Consider the following 19302-nt stretch of genomic DNA (forward strand, 5'->3'; position numbering starts at 1 on the left):
ATTTTCGTATTATATTTATCCTCGAACCTATTGATTGGATCTATTTGTTTCGAAAAAATGGACAACATCCGAGAAACAATATGCTCAAACGAGTTTTGTATTGTGAAATCACTGAAATGGACGATCGACTATCTAAAAAACTGAAAGCTTGTGACCATGCGGAAGATATGAAACGATGATATTGAATTAAGTTTATAACGCCAGGTACGTGTTGTATCTTAGTTTGTTGCACGTTTAACTGACTGAATTACTTGTGCTGTTTAAAAACATGATTCAGTGTAGAAACCAGCGCCACGTTGTTGCTCAACAATTTATATTGTTTGAGATCAATGAAAAAGAAATATTTTGGCATACACAAAACATTTTGTTGCCATGACTTTTCAGAGTGGTGGCTATATCTGTCCGAGTGGACTCGATTAGCCTTGATAAGCTCCCTATGGTACGAGATTCAGAGATTTAGTCATTTTAATCTCTCTACATTTAAAAGCATATGCACCCAGATTTGGGTGAAAATGATATAAAACAATGACAGAAAGTGGACAAAACTTTTGGTCATTGTTGCTGAGCTCCATATATATCTAGAGTGCTTTACCATAAATAAAAACGATGACTAATTTGACTGTGTCGGTTGTACATTTTGACAACGAAATAGTGAATAGTGTTAAACGTGATGGAAAATCATCAACATCTTCTATATCTTCTAAGAGAAGAACAAAGAAGGATGTTTACCATCAATTCGTGATATATAGATTGTTGCCTTAACCTCAAATCAGTATATGCTAGCCGCTGAAGCTAGTCGAAGAACCATTTGGTGTTTTTTTTTCAATTGGAATGGATTTTGTATTTTTGTTGGTTGAAATATGTAGCTACCATCACAGTGGATGTTTCTTTGTTGATGAGAAGTATTAAAATTTAGGTTATGGGCTTATGGCTTCAGCCTAAGGTTGGAACTGGTAAAAAGGTTCTTAATTCCAATGTTCCTTTTTGGGTGTTCAAAAGCTATAAGTTATACTTTGAAATTTGAATTGCTTTCTTGAAGTCATCCCACCAGTTCAAGGATGTTTCAGAGGAGGAACCTTCCTCACAAACCTCATTCAAAGCAAACCTTTCTCACGGGCGGTTCACTAGTTAAATTAGGTGGATTTTCACTGAGAAGACATGTCCACAAGAGATATTCAGTCATTGTGTTGTGAACTATTAGCTGACAGTCGGAGTCCCGTACAGGGTTTAATAAGAAGACGTAAACATGCATTAAAAAATTAAAAATATTTTTTGTAAAATTTCAAATGTAAAAAGTAGATCCTGGTTTGAGGCTGCATTTCAGTCCGAGTCGCGTTGCCATTATAAGCATTATTTCAACTTCCATCCTAGGTATGTGCTTCCACACACACTGGATGCCATTCCCCAAACGCAGCTTGAATTTTCAGTGTTTTGAAGCAAATAAATTCCATTTTGCCGGAAGGAAGTTTCGAGAGAATTTGCCCCGGGACATGTCAAAATGTGCTTAAGTAACATGATCCTAGGGTCATCCTTACAATAGCTTGTTCTGTTTCAAAAAGACGGTTTTAATACCTCAAAAAGTCAAGATCATCTTCACGCTTCGTTAACTCTCGGGCAGCAGTTCTCGTGAACATCCCCTTAGACTGTATTTCACTTCAAATTTACAAATGTTTACGCAGCGGTTTAATCTTCGATAAGGAATCCGATATTCTATTTTTCCATCATCATGTTATCCCATGTGTTCCACGCTGTTAGTTAAAGTAAAATCACAGGCGTTAAAACGATGTTGCGCATTAGAACGATAACAAAAGCATCAACATATCTGAAGAATTATATTCTACAAGCGAGAGCAAAGCGAAATCTTCTCCCAGCAATTGATGATGTGGACTGTTGGCTGGCGTTAGACCCGATATCTTTGTACGCAGCTGAGATTGACGGCAAAGTGATCGGAACGCTTTTTCTATTCAAATACGATGATGGTTATCGTATGGCTGGTGGTTTTTATATCGACGAGAAGTATCGAAATCAAGGATATGGTTTTCAGCTCAATCGCGAAGTCGTCAAAAGAGCTGAACCAACTACCAATCTTTCTCTGTATACCTCCCCTCATCTTGTTGAAATGTCTAAGCGAATTTTAGGCGTGCGTGACCTTATTTATACTGCTGAACGCCGGGAATTCGATATCCTAATGGCCTTGAAAAAGCTCCAAAATATCCCCATGAATTCAACGTATGAAATCAAAGAAGTCTCAGAAGTGGACTTTGAAGCTCTGGTTAACTACGATAAGTTTACGTTTGGATATGATCATCGAGAGTTTCTCTACAAATGGTTGTTTTCCCCCGTGAGCCAGTCTTTTGTTGCCTTGAATAACGATGGTTCTGTCGTTGGTTACGTGGTTGCACGAGAATCCTTAGTTCCAAATCAAGGTTACACGATAACGCCTTTGTATTGTGAAGATATTGACGTAGGCCTGAGCCTTCTCCGATCAGTTCTTCAACGAATCAAAGAGCAAGGAACATCAACGTCCAATTTAGCTTATATGCATTCTCCTGTTGATAAAAATCCACAAGTGAATGAATTCTTGGAGTTTATCGAAAGCAGACGCGATCTTAAATACTTGTTTTTAACAAGCAACGGTGAACCGAATGGTCGTCTTGAAAAATGTTTTTCAGTATCATCCTTTAATTCTGGTTGAGAATAAATATATCATGGACAATCAGATTAGAATTGAACACGTAAACTGGTTCTCGGCATCATCTTTTACCTCTGGTTGAGAATGAATCATGAACAATACGATTATATGTTTATAAATAAAGTTAAAATAGCTGGAATTTCACTGAGAAGAAGTGTCCACAAGAGATTTTCAGTCATTATATTGTGAACCATTAGCTGAGAGTCCTACAAGGTTTAATAAAAAACATTTTTTGTAAAATTTCAAATGTAAAAAGTACGATAGCTACTGGTTTGACGTAGCACTGCAGTTGCGTTGCCATTATAAGCATTATTTCAACTTCATGCAACTGTGCTATTATTAGTAATTACAAGTAAGTAACATGATCCTAGGAGTCGTCTTAACAATAGCATGCGCATGTGCTTGTCCCGTTTCAAAAAGACGTGTTTAATACCTCAAAAAGTCAAAATCATTTTCACGCTTCGTTAAATCTCGGGTAGCAGGGCTCGTATTTCGCATTAGAACGATAACAAAAGCATCCACATATCTGAAGAATTATATTCTACAAACGAGAGCAAAGCGAAATCTTCTCCCAGCAATTGATGATGTTGACTGCTGGCTGGCGTTAGACCCGACATCTTTGTACGCAGCTAAGATTGACGGTGATGTTATCGGAACGGTTTTTCGACGAGAAGTAACGAAATCAAGGATATGGTTTTCAGCTCAATCGTGAAGTCGCTAAAAGAGCTGAACCAACTACCAATATTTCTCTGTATACCTCCCCCCATCTTGTTGAAATGGGTAAGCGGATGTTAGGCGTGCCGCGTGCGTGACCTTATTTATACTGCTGAACGCCGGGAATTCGATATCCTTATGGCCTTGAAAAAGCTCCAAAATATCCCTCTGAATCCATCGTTTGAAATCAAGGAAGTCTCAAAAGTGGCAATTGAAGCTTTGGCTTACGATAAATTCACGTTTGGGTCATGTGAAGATATTGACGTAGGTCCGAACCTTCTTCCAACAGTTTTTGAACGATTCAAAGAGCGTGGAACTGCTCGAAATATTTCGCATCTCGCCGAGAAGAAGCGCCCATGGAATTCAGGCCTAAAAGAAAAGGGCATGACCTCTGTAGAGATTTGATTTCATTTATGTAATCTATAGAGATTTTATTTTATTTATGTAAACCAAAAGGCATTTTTACGAGGTACAATAATTGAAGCACGTTACACTAATCTAATGTGTTGTTGTTTTATCTGGGTCTGCACGTAAACAGCATTAGAAAAGATATCTTAAACTATTTTATGGAAAGATTTTAAAATAATCTATTCTTCTTCAAGAAATCGATCTGATGAATGGGGTATTGTATTACAATGTATTAGATTCATGTTCAAGGCTTCCCTGCTAAGGCTGTCTAGATTCTCAGAAGTCTGATTTGTTCTGCGCTGTTGGTTAAACCACAATCGTTAAAACGATGTTTCGCATTAGAACGATAACAAAAGCATCAACATATCTGAAGAATTATATTCTACAAACGAAAAGATGTAAAGCGAAATCGTCTCCCAGCAATTGATGATGTTGACTGTTGGCTGGCGTTAGACCCGACATCTTTGTACGCAGCTGAGATTGACGGGGCAAAGTGATCGGAACGGTTTTTCTATTCAAATACGACGATGGTTATCGTATCAGTGGTGGTTTTTATATCGACGAGAAGTATCGAAATCAAGGATATGGTCTTCAGCTCAATCGCGAAGTCGTCAAAAGAGCTGAACCAACTACCAATCTTTCTCTGTATACCTACCCCCATCTTGCTGAAATGGCTAAGCGGATTTTAGGCGTGCGTGACATTATTTATACTGCTGAACGCCGGGAATTCGATATCCTATTAGCCTTGAAAAAGCTCCAAAATTTCCCCATGAATTTATCGTATGAAATCAGGGAAGTTTCAGAAGTGGACTTTGAAGCTTTGGTTAACTACGATAAATTTACGTTTGGATATGATCGTCGAGAGTTTCTCTACAAGCGGTTGTTTTCCCCCGTGAGCCAGTCTTTTGTTGCCTTTAATAACGATGGTTCTGTGGTTGGTTACGTGGTTGCACGACAGTGCCTCGTTCCAGATCAAGGTTACACGATAACGCCGTTGTATTGTGAAGATATTGACGTAGGCCTGAGCCTTCTCCGATCAGTTCTTCAACGAATCAAAGAGCGTGGGATGTCAACGTCCAATTTAGCATATATGCATTCTCCTGTTGATAAAAATCCACAAGTGAATGAATTCTTGGAATTTATCGAAAGCAGACACGATTTTAAATACTGGTTTTTAAGTACAAACGGTGAACCCAATGGTCGTCTTGAAAAGTGTTTTTCAGTATCATCTTTTCATTCTGGTTGAGAATAAATATATCATGGACAATCAGATTAGAATTGAACACGTAAACTTTCAGTATTAGTTTCAACATTATCAGTATTTTTTTGTGACAGTTCTGCATGACAAATTTAGGTGTTGATATCATACTATGGTGGCTAAAATTACAATCTCGGACCCAGAGTTTTCCCCTACGGAGGAGATCCTGGGTACGAGGTTGCCAGAATTACAGGCAAGTAAAAAATATGAAAATTTGGCAACGGAAACGTAGCTGAAGTCGGCCCATAAGTATTTGTTAGGACTAAATTTAATATTCTACTGATTCTTTTATAACTTTATTATTTTATTAAAATATATAAAATCATCATTTTACCAGCATGCTTTGCGCAATACTATTTACTTTATCACGAACGAGGCGTGTGGAATGTGTGCCACGCTGTTGGTTAACCCACAGACATTAAAACGATGTTGCGCATTAGAACGATAACAAAAGCATCCACATATCTTAAAGATTATATTCTATACAAACGAGAGTAAAGCGAAATCTTCTTCCAGCAATTGATGATGTTGACTGCTGGCTGACGTTAGACCCGACATCTTTGTACGCAGCTGAGATTGACGGCAAAGTCATCGGAACTCTTTTTCTATTCAAATACGATAATGGTTATCGTATGGCTGGTGGTTTTTATATCGACGAGAAGTATCGAAATCAAGGATATGGTCTTCAGCTCAATCGCGAAGTCGTCAAAAGAGCTGAACCAACTACCAATCTTTCTCTGTATACCTCCCCTCATCTTGTTGAAATGTCTAAGCGGATTTTAGGCGTGCGTGACATTATTTATACTGCTGAACGCCGGGAATTCGATATCCTAATGGCCCTGAAAAAGCTCCAAAATATCCCCATGAATTCAACGTATGAAATCAAAGAAGTCTCAGAAGTGGACTTTGAAGCTTTGGTTAACTACGATAAGTTTCCGTTTGGATATGATCGTCGAGAGTTTCTTAACAAATGGTTGTTTTCCCGCGTGAGCCAGTCTTTTGTTGCCTTTAATAACGATGGTTCTGTCGTTGGTTACGTGGTTGCACGAGAATCCTTAGTTCCAAATCAAGGTTACACGATAACGCCTTTGTATTGTGAAGATATTGACGTAGGCCTGAGCCTTCTCCGATCAGTTCTTCAACGAATCAAAGAGCGTGGGACGTCAACGTCCAATTTAGCTTATATGCATTCTCCTGTTGATAAAAATCCACAAGTGAATGAACTCTTGGAGTTTATCGAAAGCAGACGCGATCTTAAATACTTGTTTTTAACAAGCAACGGTGAACCGAATGGTCGTCTTGAAAAGTGTTTTTCAGTATCATCCTTTAATTCTGGTTGAGAATAAATATATCATGGACAATCAGATTAGATTTGAACACGTAAACTGGTTCTCGGCATCATCTTTTACCTCTGGTTGAGAATGAATCATGAACAATACGATTATATGTTAATAAGTAAAGTTAAATTTAATAGGTAGATTTTCACTGAGAAGAAGTGTCGACAAGAGATATTCAGTCATTGTGTTGTGAACCATTCGCTGATAGTCCTACAAGGTTTAATAAAAAACATTTTTTGTAAAATTTCAAATGTAAAAAGTACGATACTGGTTTGACGTAGCACTTCAGTCGCATTGCCATTATAAGCATTATTTCAACTTTCATGCAACTGTGCTATCATTAGTAATTACAAATAAGTAACATGATCCTAGGAGTCATCTTAACAATAGCATGCGCATGTGCTTGTTCCGTTTGAAAAAGACGTGTTTAATACCTCAAAAAGTCAAAATCATCCTCACGCTTCGTTAAATCTCGGGTAGCAGGGCTCGTGTTTCTTCGCATTAGAACGATAACAAAAGCATCAACATATCTGAAGAATTATATTTTACAAACGAGAGCAAAGCGAAATCTTCTCCCAGCAATTCATGATGTGGATTGTTGGCTGACGTTAGACCCGACATCTTTGTATGCAGCTGAGATTGACGGTGATGTTATCGGAACGGTTTTTCGACGAGAAGTATCGAAATCAAGGATATGGTTTTCAGCTCAATCGTGAAGTCGCTAAAAGAGCTGACACAATCCAATATTTCTCTGTATACCTCCCCCCATCTTGTTGAAATGGCTAAGCGGATGTTAGGCGTGCCGCGTGCGTGACCTTATTTATACTGCTGAACGCCGGGAATTCGATATCCTTATGGCCTTGAAAAAGCTTCAAAATATCCCTCTGAATCCATCGTTTGAAATCAAGGAAGTCTCAAAAGTGGCAATTGAAGCTTCGGCTTACGATAAATTCACGTTTGGGTCATGTGAAGATATTGACGTAGGTCTGAACCTTCTTCCAACAGTTCTTAAACGATTCAAAGAGCGTGGAACTGGTCGAAATATCAAATATTTCGCATCTCGCCGAGAAAAAGCGCCCATGGAATTCAGGCCTAAAAGAAAAGGGCATGACCTCTATAGAGATTTGATTTTTGCATTCCAGTTGTAATAAGCATGTAAACCAAAAGGCATTTTTACGAAGTACAATAATTGAAGCACGCTGCACTAATCTAATGTGTTGTTGTTTTATCTGGGTCTGCACGTAAACAGTATTAGAAAAGATATCTTAAACTATTTTATGGAAAGTTTTTAAAATAATCTATTCTGCTTCAAGAAATCGATCTGATGAACGGGGTATTGTATTACAATGTATTAGATTCATGTTCAAGGCTTCCCTGCTAAGGCTGTCTAGATTCTCAGAAGTCTGAATTGTTCTGCGCTGTTGGTTAAACCACAATCGTTAAAACGATGTTTCGCATTAGAACGATAACAAAAGCATCAACATATCTGAAGAATTATATTCTACAAACGAGAGTAAAGCGAAATCGTCTCCCAGCAATTGATGATGTCGACTGCTGGCTGACGTTAGACCCGACATCTTTGTACGCAGCTGAGATTGACGGAAAAGTGATCGGAACGCTTTTTCTATTCAAATACGATGATGGTTATCGTATCAGTGGTGGTTTTTATATCGACGAGAAGTATCGAAATCAAGGATATGGTCTTCAGCTCAATCGCGAAGTCTTCAAAAGAGCTGAACCAACTACCAATGTCTCTCTGTATACTTACCCCCATCTTGTTAAAATGGCTAAGCGGATATTAGGCATTCGTGACATTATTTATACTGCTGAACGCCGGGAATTCGATATCTTAATGGCCCTGAAAAAGCTCCAAAATTTCCCCATGAATCCCACGTATGAAATCAAGGAAGTCTCAGAAGTGGACTTTGAAGCTTTGGTTAACTACGATAAATTTACGTTTGGATATGATCGTCGAGAGTTTCTCTACAAATGGTTGTTTTCCCCCGTGAGCCAGTCTTTTGTTGCCTTTAATAAAGATGGTTCTGTGGTTGGTTACGTGGTTGCGCGACAGTGCCTCGTTCCAGATCAAGGTTACACGATAACGCCGTTGTATTGTGAAGATATTGACGTAGGCCTGAGCCTTCTCCGATCAGTTCTTCAACGAATCAAAGAGCGTGGGACGTCAACGTCCAATTTAGCTTATATGCATTCTCCTGTTGATAAAAATCCACAAGTGAATGAACTCTTGGAATTTATCGAAAGCAGACACGATTTTAAATACTTGTTTTTAACTACCAACGGTGAACCCAATGGTCGCCTTGAAAAGTGTTTTGCAGTATCATCCTTTAATTCTGGTTGAGAATAAATATATCATGGACAATCAGATTAGAATTGAACACGTAAACTTTCAGTATTCATTTCAATATTATCAGTATTTTTTTGTGACAGTTCTACATGACAAATTTAGGTGTTGATATCATACTATGGTGGCTAAAATTACAATCTCGTACCCAGAGTTTTCCCCTACGGAGGAGATCCTGGGTACGAGGTTGCCAGAGTTACAGGCAAGTAAAAAATATGAAAATTTGGCAACGGAAACGTAGCTGAAGTCGGCCCATAAGTATTTGTTAGGACTAAATTTAATATTCTACTGATTCTTTTATAACTTTATTATTTTATTAAAATATATAAAATCATCATTTTACCAGCATGCTTTGCGCAATACTATTTACTTTTATGACGAACGAGGCGTGTGGAATGTGTGCCACGCTGTTAGTTAAAGTTAACCCACAGGCGTTAAAACGATGTTGCGCATTAGAACAATAACAAAAGCATCAACATATCTGAAAGATTATATTCTACAAACGAGAGCAAAGCGAAATCTTCTTCCAGCAATTGATGATGTTGACTGCTGGCTGACGTTAGACCCGACATCTTTGTACGCAGCTGAGATTGACGGCAAAGTGATCGGAACGGTTTTTCTATTCAAATACGATGATGGTTATCGTATCAGTGGTGGTTTTTATATCGATGAGAAGTATCGAAATCAAGGATATGGTCTTCAGCTCAATCGCGAAGTCTTCAAAAGAGCTGAACCAACTACAAATCTTTCTCTGTATACCTCCCCTCATCTTGTTGAAATGTCTAAGCGAATTTTAGGCGTGCGTGACATTATTTATACTGCTGAACGCCGGGAATTCGATATCCTAATGGCCCTGAAAAAGCTCCAAAATATCCCCATGAATTCAACGTATGAAATCAAAGAAGTCTCAGAAGTGGACTTTGAAGCTTTGGTTAACTACGATAAGTTTACGTTTGGATATGATCGTCGAGAGTTTCTCAACAAATGGTTGTTTTCCCGCGTGAGCCAGTCTTTTGTTGCCTTTAATAACGATGGTTCTGTCGTTGGTTACGTGGTTGCGCGAGAATCCTTAGTTCCACATGAAGGTTACACGATAACGCCGTTGTACTGTGAAGATATTGACGTAGGCCTGAGCCTTCTCCGATCAGTTCTTCAACGAATCAAAGAGCAAGGAACATCAACACCTGGTTTAGTTGAGATGTATTCTCCTGTTGGTAAGAATCCACAAGTGAACGAACTCTTGGAATTCATCGAAAGTAGATGTTCTCAGAAAATATCATTTATAACAACCAATGGTGAACCAAATGGTCGCGTTGAGAAATGGTTTTCAGTAACATCGTTTACCTCTGGTTGAGAATATATCATGGACTATCAGATTAGAATTGAACACGTTAACTTTCAAAAGACGCCTTCGCAAGAGACGGCCATGGCATGCAGGAAGATATTTTTGTCACATTTTTACACAGCGTATTAAAGAAACCATGGAAAATAATGAATTGTTAAAATTCCAGTGCGACGTTTAACTGTATCCCGGTTACACGGTTGCAGTTTCCACCGGAATAACTCGCTCCAGATGTACTAGAGGTCTCTGGCAGGAAGGGGTGGGTGCGGGTAAGGGGTTGGCCTTTGCCAAATATGATTCTAATTCTATATCTCCACCTTTTCAAGATTAAAGCTTTATTAGTTTTATAAATTATATAGCTCGTTATTGACAATATACACATGATAGTAATTGTTATACTTACATTTGATATTCGAAATTTTAACAATTTATTGTACGATTACAACGTTACGAATTAGCCATGTAGAAGGCATTATATATTTAACTATTCATTTCAACGTATATCTCTTTGAGAGTACTTCTACTAATGAAACGTTCTTTTTAGTTGAGTACGGTTATATTTGTTACCGCGTGTAGTGTCCAACTTTTAAATAGAGAGCGAAAAGTTCCGTTGAAAAGCGGGAATTCTTCAACAAGTGTCTGGTTCCCGAGTTAGCAGCTTCGCTCCCTCAAAAGTCCGCTATTTATCAGCCACCCAGATGACAACTGTGGTTTGATAAATATTCTGGATGCGCTGTTTAACAATAGCACATTAAACAGTCCGAAGAATTCACTTCTCTTTTTATATCCTTGAGTGATCTCTTTTACATTTCGTAGCCAGCAGCTGCGATCTACTTGGCCGTCTCTTTTTGATGGCGCTGCAAAACACAACGTTACATGACGTGCTTTGGCATTGTCGGGTGTGATAACTTGCTAAGGTTTGGAAATTTTTGCACACTAGGCAATTTTCCAGTCTCTTCGTACACGTGACAACGTGCTTCCACACTCTTTTCATCGACGCGCAGTGTTCCACGCGGCAGTTGAGATTTTCACAGTTGCACGCGTGGTTTAGCGTGAGTGTGCAGTACTCGATGACGTGCTGTCGGTAGTTGATCGGATTCTGTCGTGTCGTGATCGTTGGCACGCACACGTAACCTGTTCTGTTGTGTGTTCTCGTTTTTGATCCTTGCTGAAGTAAAATGAAAAGAAATCGTCAGTTACCTGTCGCATTTGCATGCTAAACTATAATCTCTTAAAAAAATATTGAGACAACCCGAAAGTAAAGGGTATATGATGTAACTTCGAACTTCAGTTAACCAAATAGACCCTTTCCCCGTTTTATCTTTCAAAGGTAGTTGATTATCAAGCAACTTTGCGTGGCAATATCGCTCTGCTTAGAAGCGATTTTGTTTGTAAGAAAATCTTGCGATTCTTTTTGCTTCTTTGTGAAACTAAATCGCTCCTGAACATGGCGGAATCACAACTCAAATTGAGCTTGATAATCAACTACCGTCACGTATTGCACGCGTGAAGCTAATAGAGGAACGGTCTTTTAAGCATGTTTACACTCAACAGTGGGAGGTCCCATCACGTATAGTTTGTTCAGCTTGCCGCGTAAACAAGTCTTTTGTTGTCATCTTTTAATGCGTTCAAGGTTTTATTTGCTTCACCCAACATTGTTTACAAAATCTTTTGCTTGCCCTGAAGAGATCCCAACTCAGTAAAATGAACCGATCTTCTAATGAATGTCTTAGACCCAGGTGGTTGGTCTAAAAAGTGTTATTTTCGCGGAAACAAATTCCCAAAGGAACTGACGTTCACAACGCTAACTCTTTTTTTTTATTTTACCATCATGGCTATATATGTTCTCGTTCACATCACGTACGCTATATCCAGATCAGAAATCAGGATCATAACAATTCGCATTTTTTACTATTCGTGAGAACTTGTCTACTTTAAGCCCTCAGATGCTGTCCTGACGCACAAAAGCATCACGCATTTGGAATTCAAAGTGTTTTTTGTGCCCAATAATAAGCAAAATGCTGAACGAGTGAACGTGATATATCGCATAAACACAATTATGCAAAATTAGTTTTCACCACGTGAAGCGATCAGTTTGTTGCTTTGACAGTCAAACAATTCTGATTAAACTTTATCTTTATATAGTTTCTCAAGAGTATCCAAAAGTTGTGGACAATCTAGTATATGAAACATGTTTCTGTTAAAGATGGAATTCAGTCTACGAAACGAAGGTAAACATTCATCTTTTTAAACCACGAATTGCATGCGTCATTTATCCGTTTTTTCTCAAACGGGCAGTATTTGCTCTGGCAAGACATGCACAAGGGCACATAAAAAAGCGTTTTTGCTATTTTTGCGGCCACATATACCAAGTGCATGACGTCAAGGGGTTTGAACCGCAAACAATGTATACTGAGTTATGGCCATGCAAGGTTATTACGCTCCGTGAAACTAAATAAACTGACTTTTCAAAAGACAAAGAGCGGTACAGATCAACAAGCCTTGTCAGGGTAAACATGCACGTGGTTGAACTGAGCGGGAAGGTCTAGGTCACTTCTTATGTGCCCAGCGCATTAAAAACAATAAGTTATTAAGGCTTCTCTTAAGTGCGTCGTTGACCCCCAGCTTGTGTATCAACTGCACGTTTTAATCTGCAGTGAATTATACACGGATATGAACTTCGAAAATCCATCAGTTAAAAAACGCATTCTTAATTGAGTAGTTTTCGCAATTTTATTCTTCCTAAAACTTCTAAATTCTTTTTCAACGATAAACATGCATGATGCTTAAAATTTCTCGAAACAAGTGTCACGGAATACGGCATCTCCGTGCATGTGTCATCACACTACTTGTGCATGAACTTTCTATGCATGTCATCACTTTAGAGCTGACGTAACCACGACGACAGCTGCACTCTGTTGTGCACACAGCGTAGAATCACGTATTCGGAACACGACTGCATGTGCACGCGGAATTATAATTCTCAGATTAGAGCATTTCATGCATGCACGCATTCAGTGTTTTCAGTGTCTCGTGTCGAATCATTCCGTCATCACTGCAACCGCTGCGCAATCTTAACGTCAGACAATGCCAATTAAGTGGCAGATGCTGTAGGCTAACTATAGTCTATAGTTATAAGTAAGATTCGCCATGCCATAATAAATCTTGCTTTGGCTCTTCCCGGAGGAATTAAATAATGGAGCTCGTGAGAAGTGAAATCTCTTATTCATAACTAAGGCCTGTTTCAGACGTCGAACTTTTCATGTGTGTGCCGAACTAATGTTAATGCATTAAACCGACACGGGCCTAGCAAAGCTCTCTTTCGAAAAGCATCTCGTAGAAATATATTTCTATATCGCTGAGATTGTATCCTGAGTATTTAGCACCGTTGCACTCCGTCAAAACCACAGACCCGATATTACATTTGAGGCGTGGTATACATACAGCACTCCCTCCTAAAAACCAACCCTAACCCTCACCCTGGTCTGTCAGCATCAACGCAGTTCAAAGCAGTAAGCCGTCAGAAATATCTGCGCACCGATTCATCACTTGTTAACTGTGTTGATAATATCAAGATCTCAGAATCTTCTAAGAAATTTTAAGATCCTTCAACGGCGGACCGCGGACGCTCCCTATATTCAAACTTTCAGGATATTCGCAATTTCCTCACCCGACAAATATGCTTAGATGCACTGAATGGTTAAGACATCCTATCGTTTCGTTGGTCAAGACTTCCTATCTATGACGAATATTTGAACTTTTAGTTCATGCGTCATAGAAAATATAGAACATTTGACGTTTTTAGTAGTTAAACATCCTGACTGAATAAAAAAACACTAAAAAGCACTATGCTATATCGTCCTAAATCCCGTGTTATGGTCTAGCCGTCTAGGTATTATTTCGTCCGATAAACTGTCAGGGTTGTGTCTGAATTCTGAACTAACGAAGAAAAAAACGTGGTGGTCCATTGTTATAGAATGTAGATATATAGAATACCCCTGCTGTCGAGGTTTGTCTGAACTACCTGCATGAGAAAGATATCTCAAACGTGGTGGTCCAGTGTAGGTAGTGATTCTACAATAAACTGTCGTGGTTTGTGTCTGAACTATACCTGGGAAAGATACCTTAAACGTGGTGGTCCAGTATAGGCATAGTATCGTAATATTCAACAATTATAATAGGCTAATACCACAGTCATTTGCTCCTATCTGCTGGTGGCTATATTTTTCAGATGGTTATGTCAAGTCAATGCGCAGTATATATTTCTAAGAGTATTCCCCCAACTAGGGCTCCAGCCTCCCGTATTCGCATAAGTCCGATATTTATGAACGCTGTGAAGGACGTCAATGCGTATTCATTGTATAAATATGTCAGTAAAAACCTTCTCACAAGAAAAACAAAAAATGCCAGTGTATATAGACACCATGTCTATGACATTTACTTATCTTATAGTTATAGTGAGAACAAATGCATAAGAACTTTACATAAAGTCGTGGAAACCTGTGTTTCTTCCCTCAACACTCACCATATTTCACCGTTTATTCTTAGTAACAATTCAAAAGACCTTGCGTGATCCCATGCAGCCATTTGGCAAATAATCTCACTACTATAGACATAGTGTGGGTGTTCTGTCTCACCGATAGCGCTTTTCCGACCAATGAGATCAAATTACAATTTGTTTAATTTTCAATAAAATCGGTTTTAATGTTTGCAGTGTCCACAATGTTTCAACGATAAATATTCAAGTTTGGATTGACGAATATATATTGATATAGCATAGGCCTCTTGATATTTTTCAACTTCAATGCAGTAATGACTTAATATGATCCGCAACAGAATATTTAACTAACCAACGCCAACGCACTGAACGCAATTCACGTTGTAATAATCATTGTGATGCAAAATTCAGATATGCTTTTATTTCAGTCGCTGGCAATTTACTTTCCTTCTTAACGCTGTGAGAAAACACATCGCTCATATGTTCCTTTGGAATACACTTTTACGTTACTCGTATTTATCCTCACCAAACGATTAAAGCGTTAACCGCGGTCTCGATTGAACTATATTTTAATTAAAGTCTAAATAAAGTTTTATATGGACTATATAGTTTATATATTATAACATGCATTGAATGCTGAAAGATTTTTGTCCGAATAGAAGAAAGTAGAGTAAGTTATTTAGTGCGGATGATGAAAATGCATGTTCGCGGCTCAATATATATATGTATATATGTATATATACAAATATACAAGAACTCATATTGGCAGGGAATTCAGCCTCGATGACAAAAAATAAGTAACTGTGAACCCCGTTACTATGAACTATAAAGTACTAACTTTGAGACTGTTACATGCTTGTATAGAAAAGTGTCTAGATATTTATATCTCGAAATTTTCTCAGAATGTTAGCGTAACATTCTCGTATATAGAGCATGATGTTGAAAGAATGTATTAATATAGCTTACCGTTGTCGTATTCTCTGACTGCTTCGTATTTTCGTAACTGTATTTTCTCTCTCTTCGCTCAATCGGTGCCATAATCTCGTACTGACTTTGCTATTGACGAGCTCTTTTCGCTGCGGAGTACAAGCTATGAATGCACGTTCGGCTTTCGGGTTCCGTTGTAAATAAGGGAAATGAAGCCTAATGTTAGCGATCGCTCCGCCCCCAAAACGTGATTCACAACTCGCTACGTGATCTAGGCAGAGAGCTTCGCAAGCGGTTTCTATACAATATCTAAAATTACCATAATACTTAGAACATCAACGATGATTGTCATTAAAGATCGTATCATGGAGAAATTATGGCATTAGTAAATAAGCGTCCGCAACAATCGATTTTATAGCATCTATAAACGTGCTGGCGCGGCATCTGTGTTGCAATATCTTGGGGTTTTATTAGCAACACGATGGCAGATGTTTCCCTTTTGATTCAGTTCCGCGTCGATTATGATACTCTCCAAACTGGACGTCGATACACCGAGTTTATTACTAAATTCATAGCTTTTGTGTTTTATTTGTAGCCCAGACGGTTGAAAAACGAAAACATTTTAGGAATGTCTTTCTGACTTTCTCACAGACACCGTTATCTGGTGCATGCCAAAATTTTGATCTAACATATTCCGTGATATCAGCTTTCCCTCACCGCTATGTTCCTTGTTGCCACACAGCGCATACAAATTTCAACAATTGGTGTACAATACAACACAAGAAAATTTTGCTAGGCCACGTTCCGCGCCCGAGCCACGACCAGCTCGTGCATGCGAGGCTTTTCTATGTGGGGATAGTTTCTGTACGAAATTCTTCGCGCAAGGCTGGTTTCAGATTGATAAATGATAAACAACATTTCGATTAAGGCAGGTCTAGCAATTTTACTACAGTTAGAAAGAGCATTACCAAATTGGTAAGATTCTCATGTTGCAAATCTGCAAATGTCGCAAAATGTGTACCATTTTGCATGAATAAATCCATCTAGTTAGAATACGAATGTAAAGCGCTTTCCACAAAATTTACAAAAGACTGCAAGGCTAGTTTTTCTCCGCATTTGACAGCCCGACGGGGGACAGACCTAACGCTTTGCAGCTGTCGTATCGAGATTTCTTGAAATCGAGATGTTGCGGGCAAACTGTTGTTGACCTCGTGCGCATATTTTATCGGTAATGCGACACTTGCCGGTTTCTATCAATTGTGACCTTGTTGTCTTTGCCGTCAAACAGCGGTGGAAACCAAGGCAGAGGTCAAAACACTGTTTTTCATTTGCCGCCCAACGATTACATTTTTGATTGTATAGCGATAAATTGAGGCAGCATCAGTTTGTCTAATTTCCGATGGAGACAAGCGAGATTGCTCGTCATTCTTCAAATCCACATCATAGTTTCCAACGAGAGGGTGTTGATGGAACCTCCAGGTCTGAGTTAGCCAAAAGTGCTGCTTTTGAATTAAACCGTTTATCGTTTAAGCTTATAAGGAAAGCTCAACCAATTCTCTTCAGTTTATTTCGTGTATAAAATCAGACACTTCGCTGCAATGTTGCTCTGTGTATCGGTTCTGTCTGGAGGAATCCTAAATATATTGGCACAACTCTCACTAGTCTGAGAGGCAAGATTATATGTATAGAAGAAATGGAAACTGAAATCTGTATTTCCATATAAGTGCATGTCTCTTTTTAGCACACCTTATATCGAAAACGATGAGACAAAGGCCCTCTCACAACTACAAAAAAACTTTATCATTTTTCATCCACACATTCACTTGTTATGATATCACCAGCTGAAATGTTTAGGATCAGTTCGCTTGTCTATCACTAACACTGCGCCAAGGAGTTGGGATTTTCCCAGTACCAACTACCTCGGGCTTTTGAGTGACAAGTTACCCTTATATAGCAATTTATATTACACTCCTGACTAGATTCCATTGAAATATTTATGAACTGAGAGGTACTTGAACTAATTGTCCTGCTTGTCTGTTAAATACCACAACAATTGATAGATCGTGTTCTTGATAATGATATTGAAAAAGCGGAACAGGGATCTTTGTCCGACATTGTGTTTTATAGGTCGGGACTTGATATTTTGCCAAATGTCTGCATATGAATTAAAATCAAGATTTGTACATGCGGTTAGCCTAGGGTTAAACTGTCGTGGTTTGTGTCTGAACAAGCTGAGAAAGATTTCTCAAATGTGGTGGTCTAGTGTAGGTAGTATTCTACAATAAGCTGTCGTGGTTTGTGTCTGAACTACCTGAGAAAGATATCTCAAACGTGGTGGTCCATGTAGTATATATTCTACAATAAGCTGTCGTGGTTTGTGTCTGAACTACCTGAGAAAGATATCTCAAACGTGGTGGTCCAATGTAGGTAGTATTCTACAATAATCTGTCGTGGTTTGTGTCTGAACTACCTGAGAAAGATATCTCAAACGTGGTGGTCTAGTGTAGGTAGTATTCTACAATAAGCTGTCGTGGTTTGTGTCTGAACTACCTGAGAAAGATATCTCAAACGTGGTGGTCCAGTGTAGGTAGTATTCTACAATAAGCTGTCGTGGTTTGTGTCTGAACTACCTGAGAAAGATATCTCAAACGTGGTGGTCCAGTGTAGGTAGTATTCTACAATAAGCTGTCGTGGTTTGTGTCTGAAATACCTGAAAGATATCTCAAACGTGGTGGTCCAGTGTAGGAAGTATTCTACAATAAGCTGTCGTGGTTTGTGTCTGAACTACCTGAGAAAGATATCTCAAATCTATTTTCATATATCGCCAGGCATCTGCACTTTGTCAGACATATCTGTCATAATATAGTTAGTGCATTGTGTGGTCTTCAACCATACTGCCTCAAATCCAAAATACACATGATTTTCTCACGATTCAATTTATTATAACAAAGCCGGTTGTCATATAAATGAAGGAACAAGGAAAACGGAGAATGCATGACAGACCGGGCATCATGTGAGAGTCACATTGAAATAGTTCCTTGCTGTCTGCATATGCTGTTTTGAAGCCCGAACATTATCTCGCTGAAAGAGGTCAAGGAGGTTAGACAGAATCTTCATATACACGAGTGTGCTAAATATATAGATAAAAACGATCATGCCATCCAGCAGGGAAGGATGCATGCATGGAAACTAAAAACCCAAACCGAAGGCATAAGAATTCCTACTCGGCCTCATCGGAAGAAAGCCCTAGCAAACTCCTTGCTAGTGCTTGCAATTTGAAGCGAATACGTGTAGAAGCTCTTTGATTGAATAAAGACGCTCACAGCACGTTTCTATAGCTCCTGTCAGTTCGTGCAATCAATAATTCACAAGGAATGATAATCTTCGACACAGACGAATATTAGTCGCTTTGCGTGTCAGGCTCCTGGAATGAAAGTATTGAATCTTTGTCAGTAAACCACCGGGTGTGGGTTTCTGTTTACAAGCTTAGGAATAGGAAAGAGGGCAAACCATTTTTGACTACATCCTGCGTGGCCGGTGGCGGGTGATTTATTTCTAAAACGATTTCGTGACATCACGTATTTTTTACTCTTGCTGAAAGCACTTGAATAGAAAGTTCCGGAGTTCATAGCTTGATCATTATAATTATATGACGTATTCACATTATATAGACTTCCTAGTTATTATCATTTATGTCCAACAAAAACAATATATATTGAAACATATTTTCATAATAATGAACTCTCCGTTTGGGCGAAGCATCA

The 19302-nt window shown here is 38.7% G+C and overlaps 1 protein-coding gene and 1 long non-coding RNA gene across 2 annotated transcripts in view; both read left to right on the top strand.

Moving 5' to 3' along the window:
• LOC114529364 overlaps positions 1–19302 on the top strand; it is a 27604-nt gene continuing 8302 nt past the window's right edge. The window contains exons 1-2 of the long non-coding RNA XR_003687611.1: positions 1–204; positions 12259–12344. This is a non-coding gene — a long non-coding RNA (uncharacterized LOC114529364). The remainder of the gene's footprint in view (positions 205–12258; positions 12345–19302) is intronic.
• On the top strand, positions 1528–3053 carry LOC114529363. The gene has a single exon (XM_028551141.1). The coding sequence runs from the start codon at positions 1784–1786 to the stop codon at positions 2693–2695; it is 912 nt and encodes a 303-aa protein (XP_028406942.1). The 5' UTR covers positions 1528–1783; the 3' UTR covers positions 2696–3053.

The sequence above is a fragment of the Dendronephthya gigantea genome, unplaced genomic scaffold (assembly GCF_004324835.1).
Source record: "Dendronephthya gigantea isolate DGI-Jeju-01 unplaced genomic scaffold, DenGig_1.0 000056F, whole genome shotgun sequence".
NCBI classification, from domain to species: Eukaryota; Metazoa; Cnidaria; class Anthozoa; order Malacalcyonacea; family Nephtheidae; genus Dendronephthya; species Dendronephthya gigantea.

Coding starts and splice junctions, on each gene's coding strand:
- LOC114529363 (XM_028551141.1), top strand. CDS start 1,784: ATGTTGCGCATTAGAACGATAACAAAAGCATCAACATATCTGAAGAAT.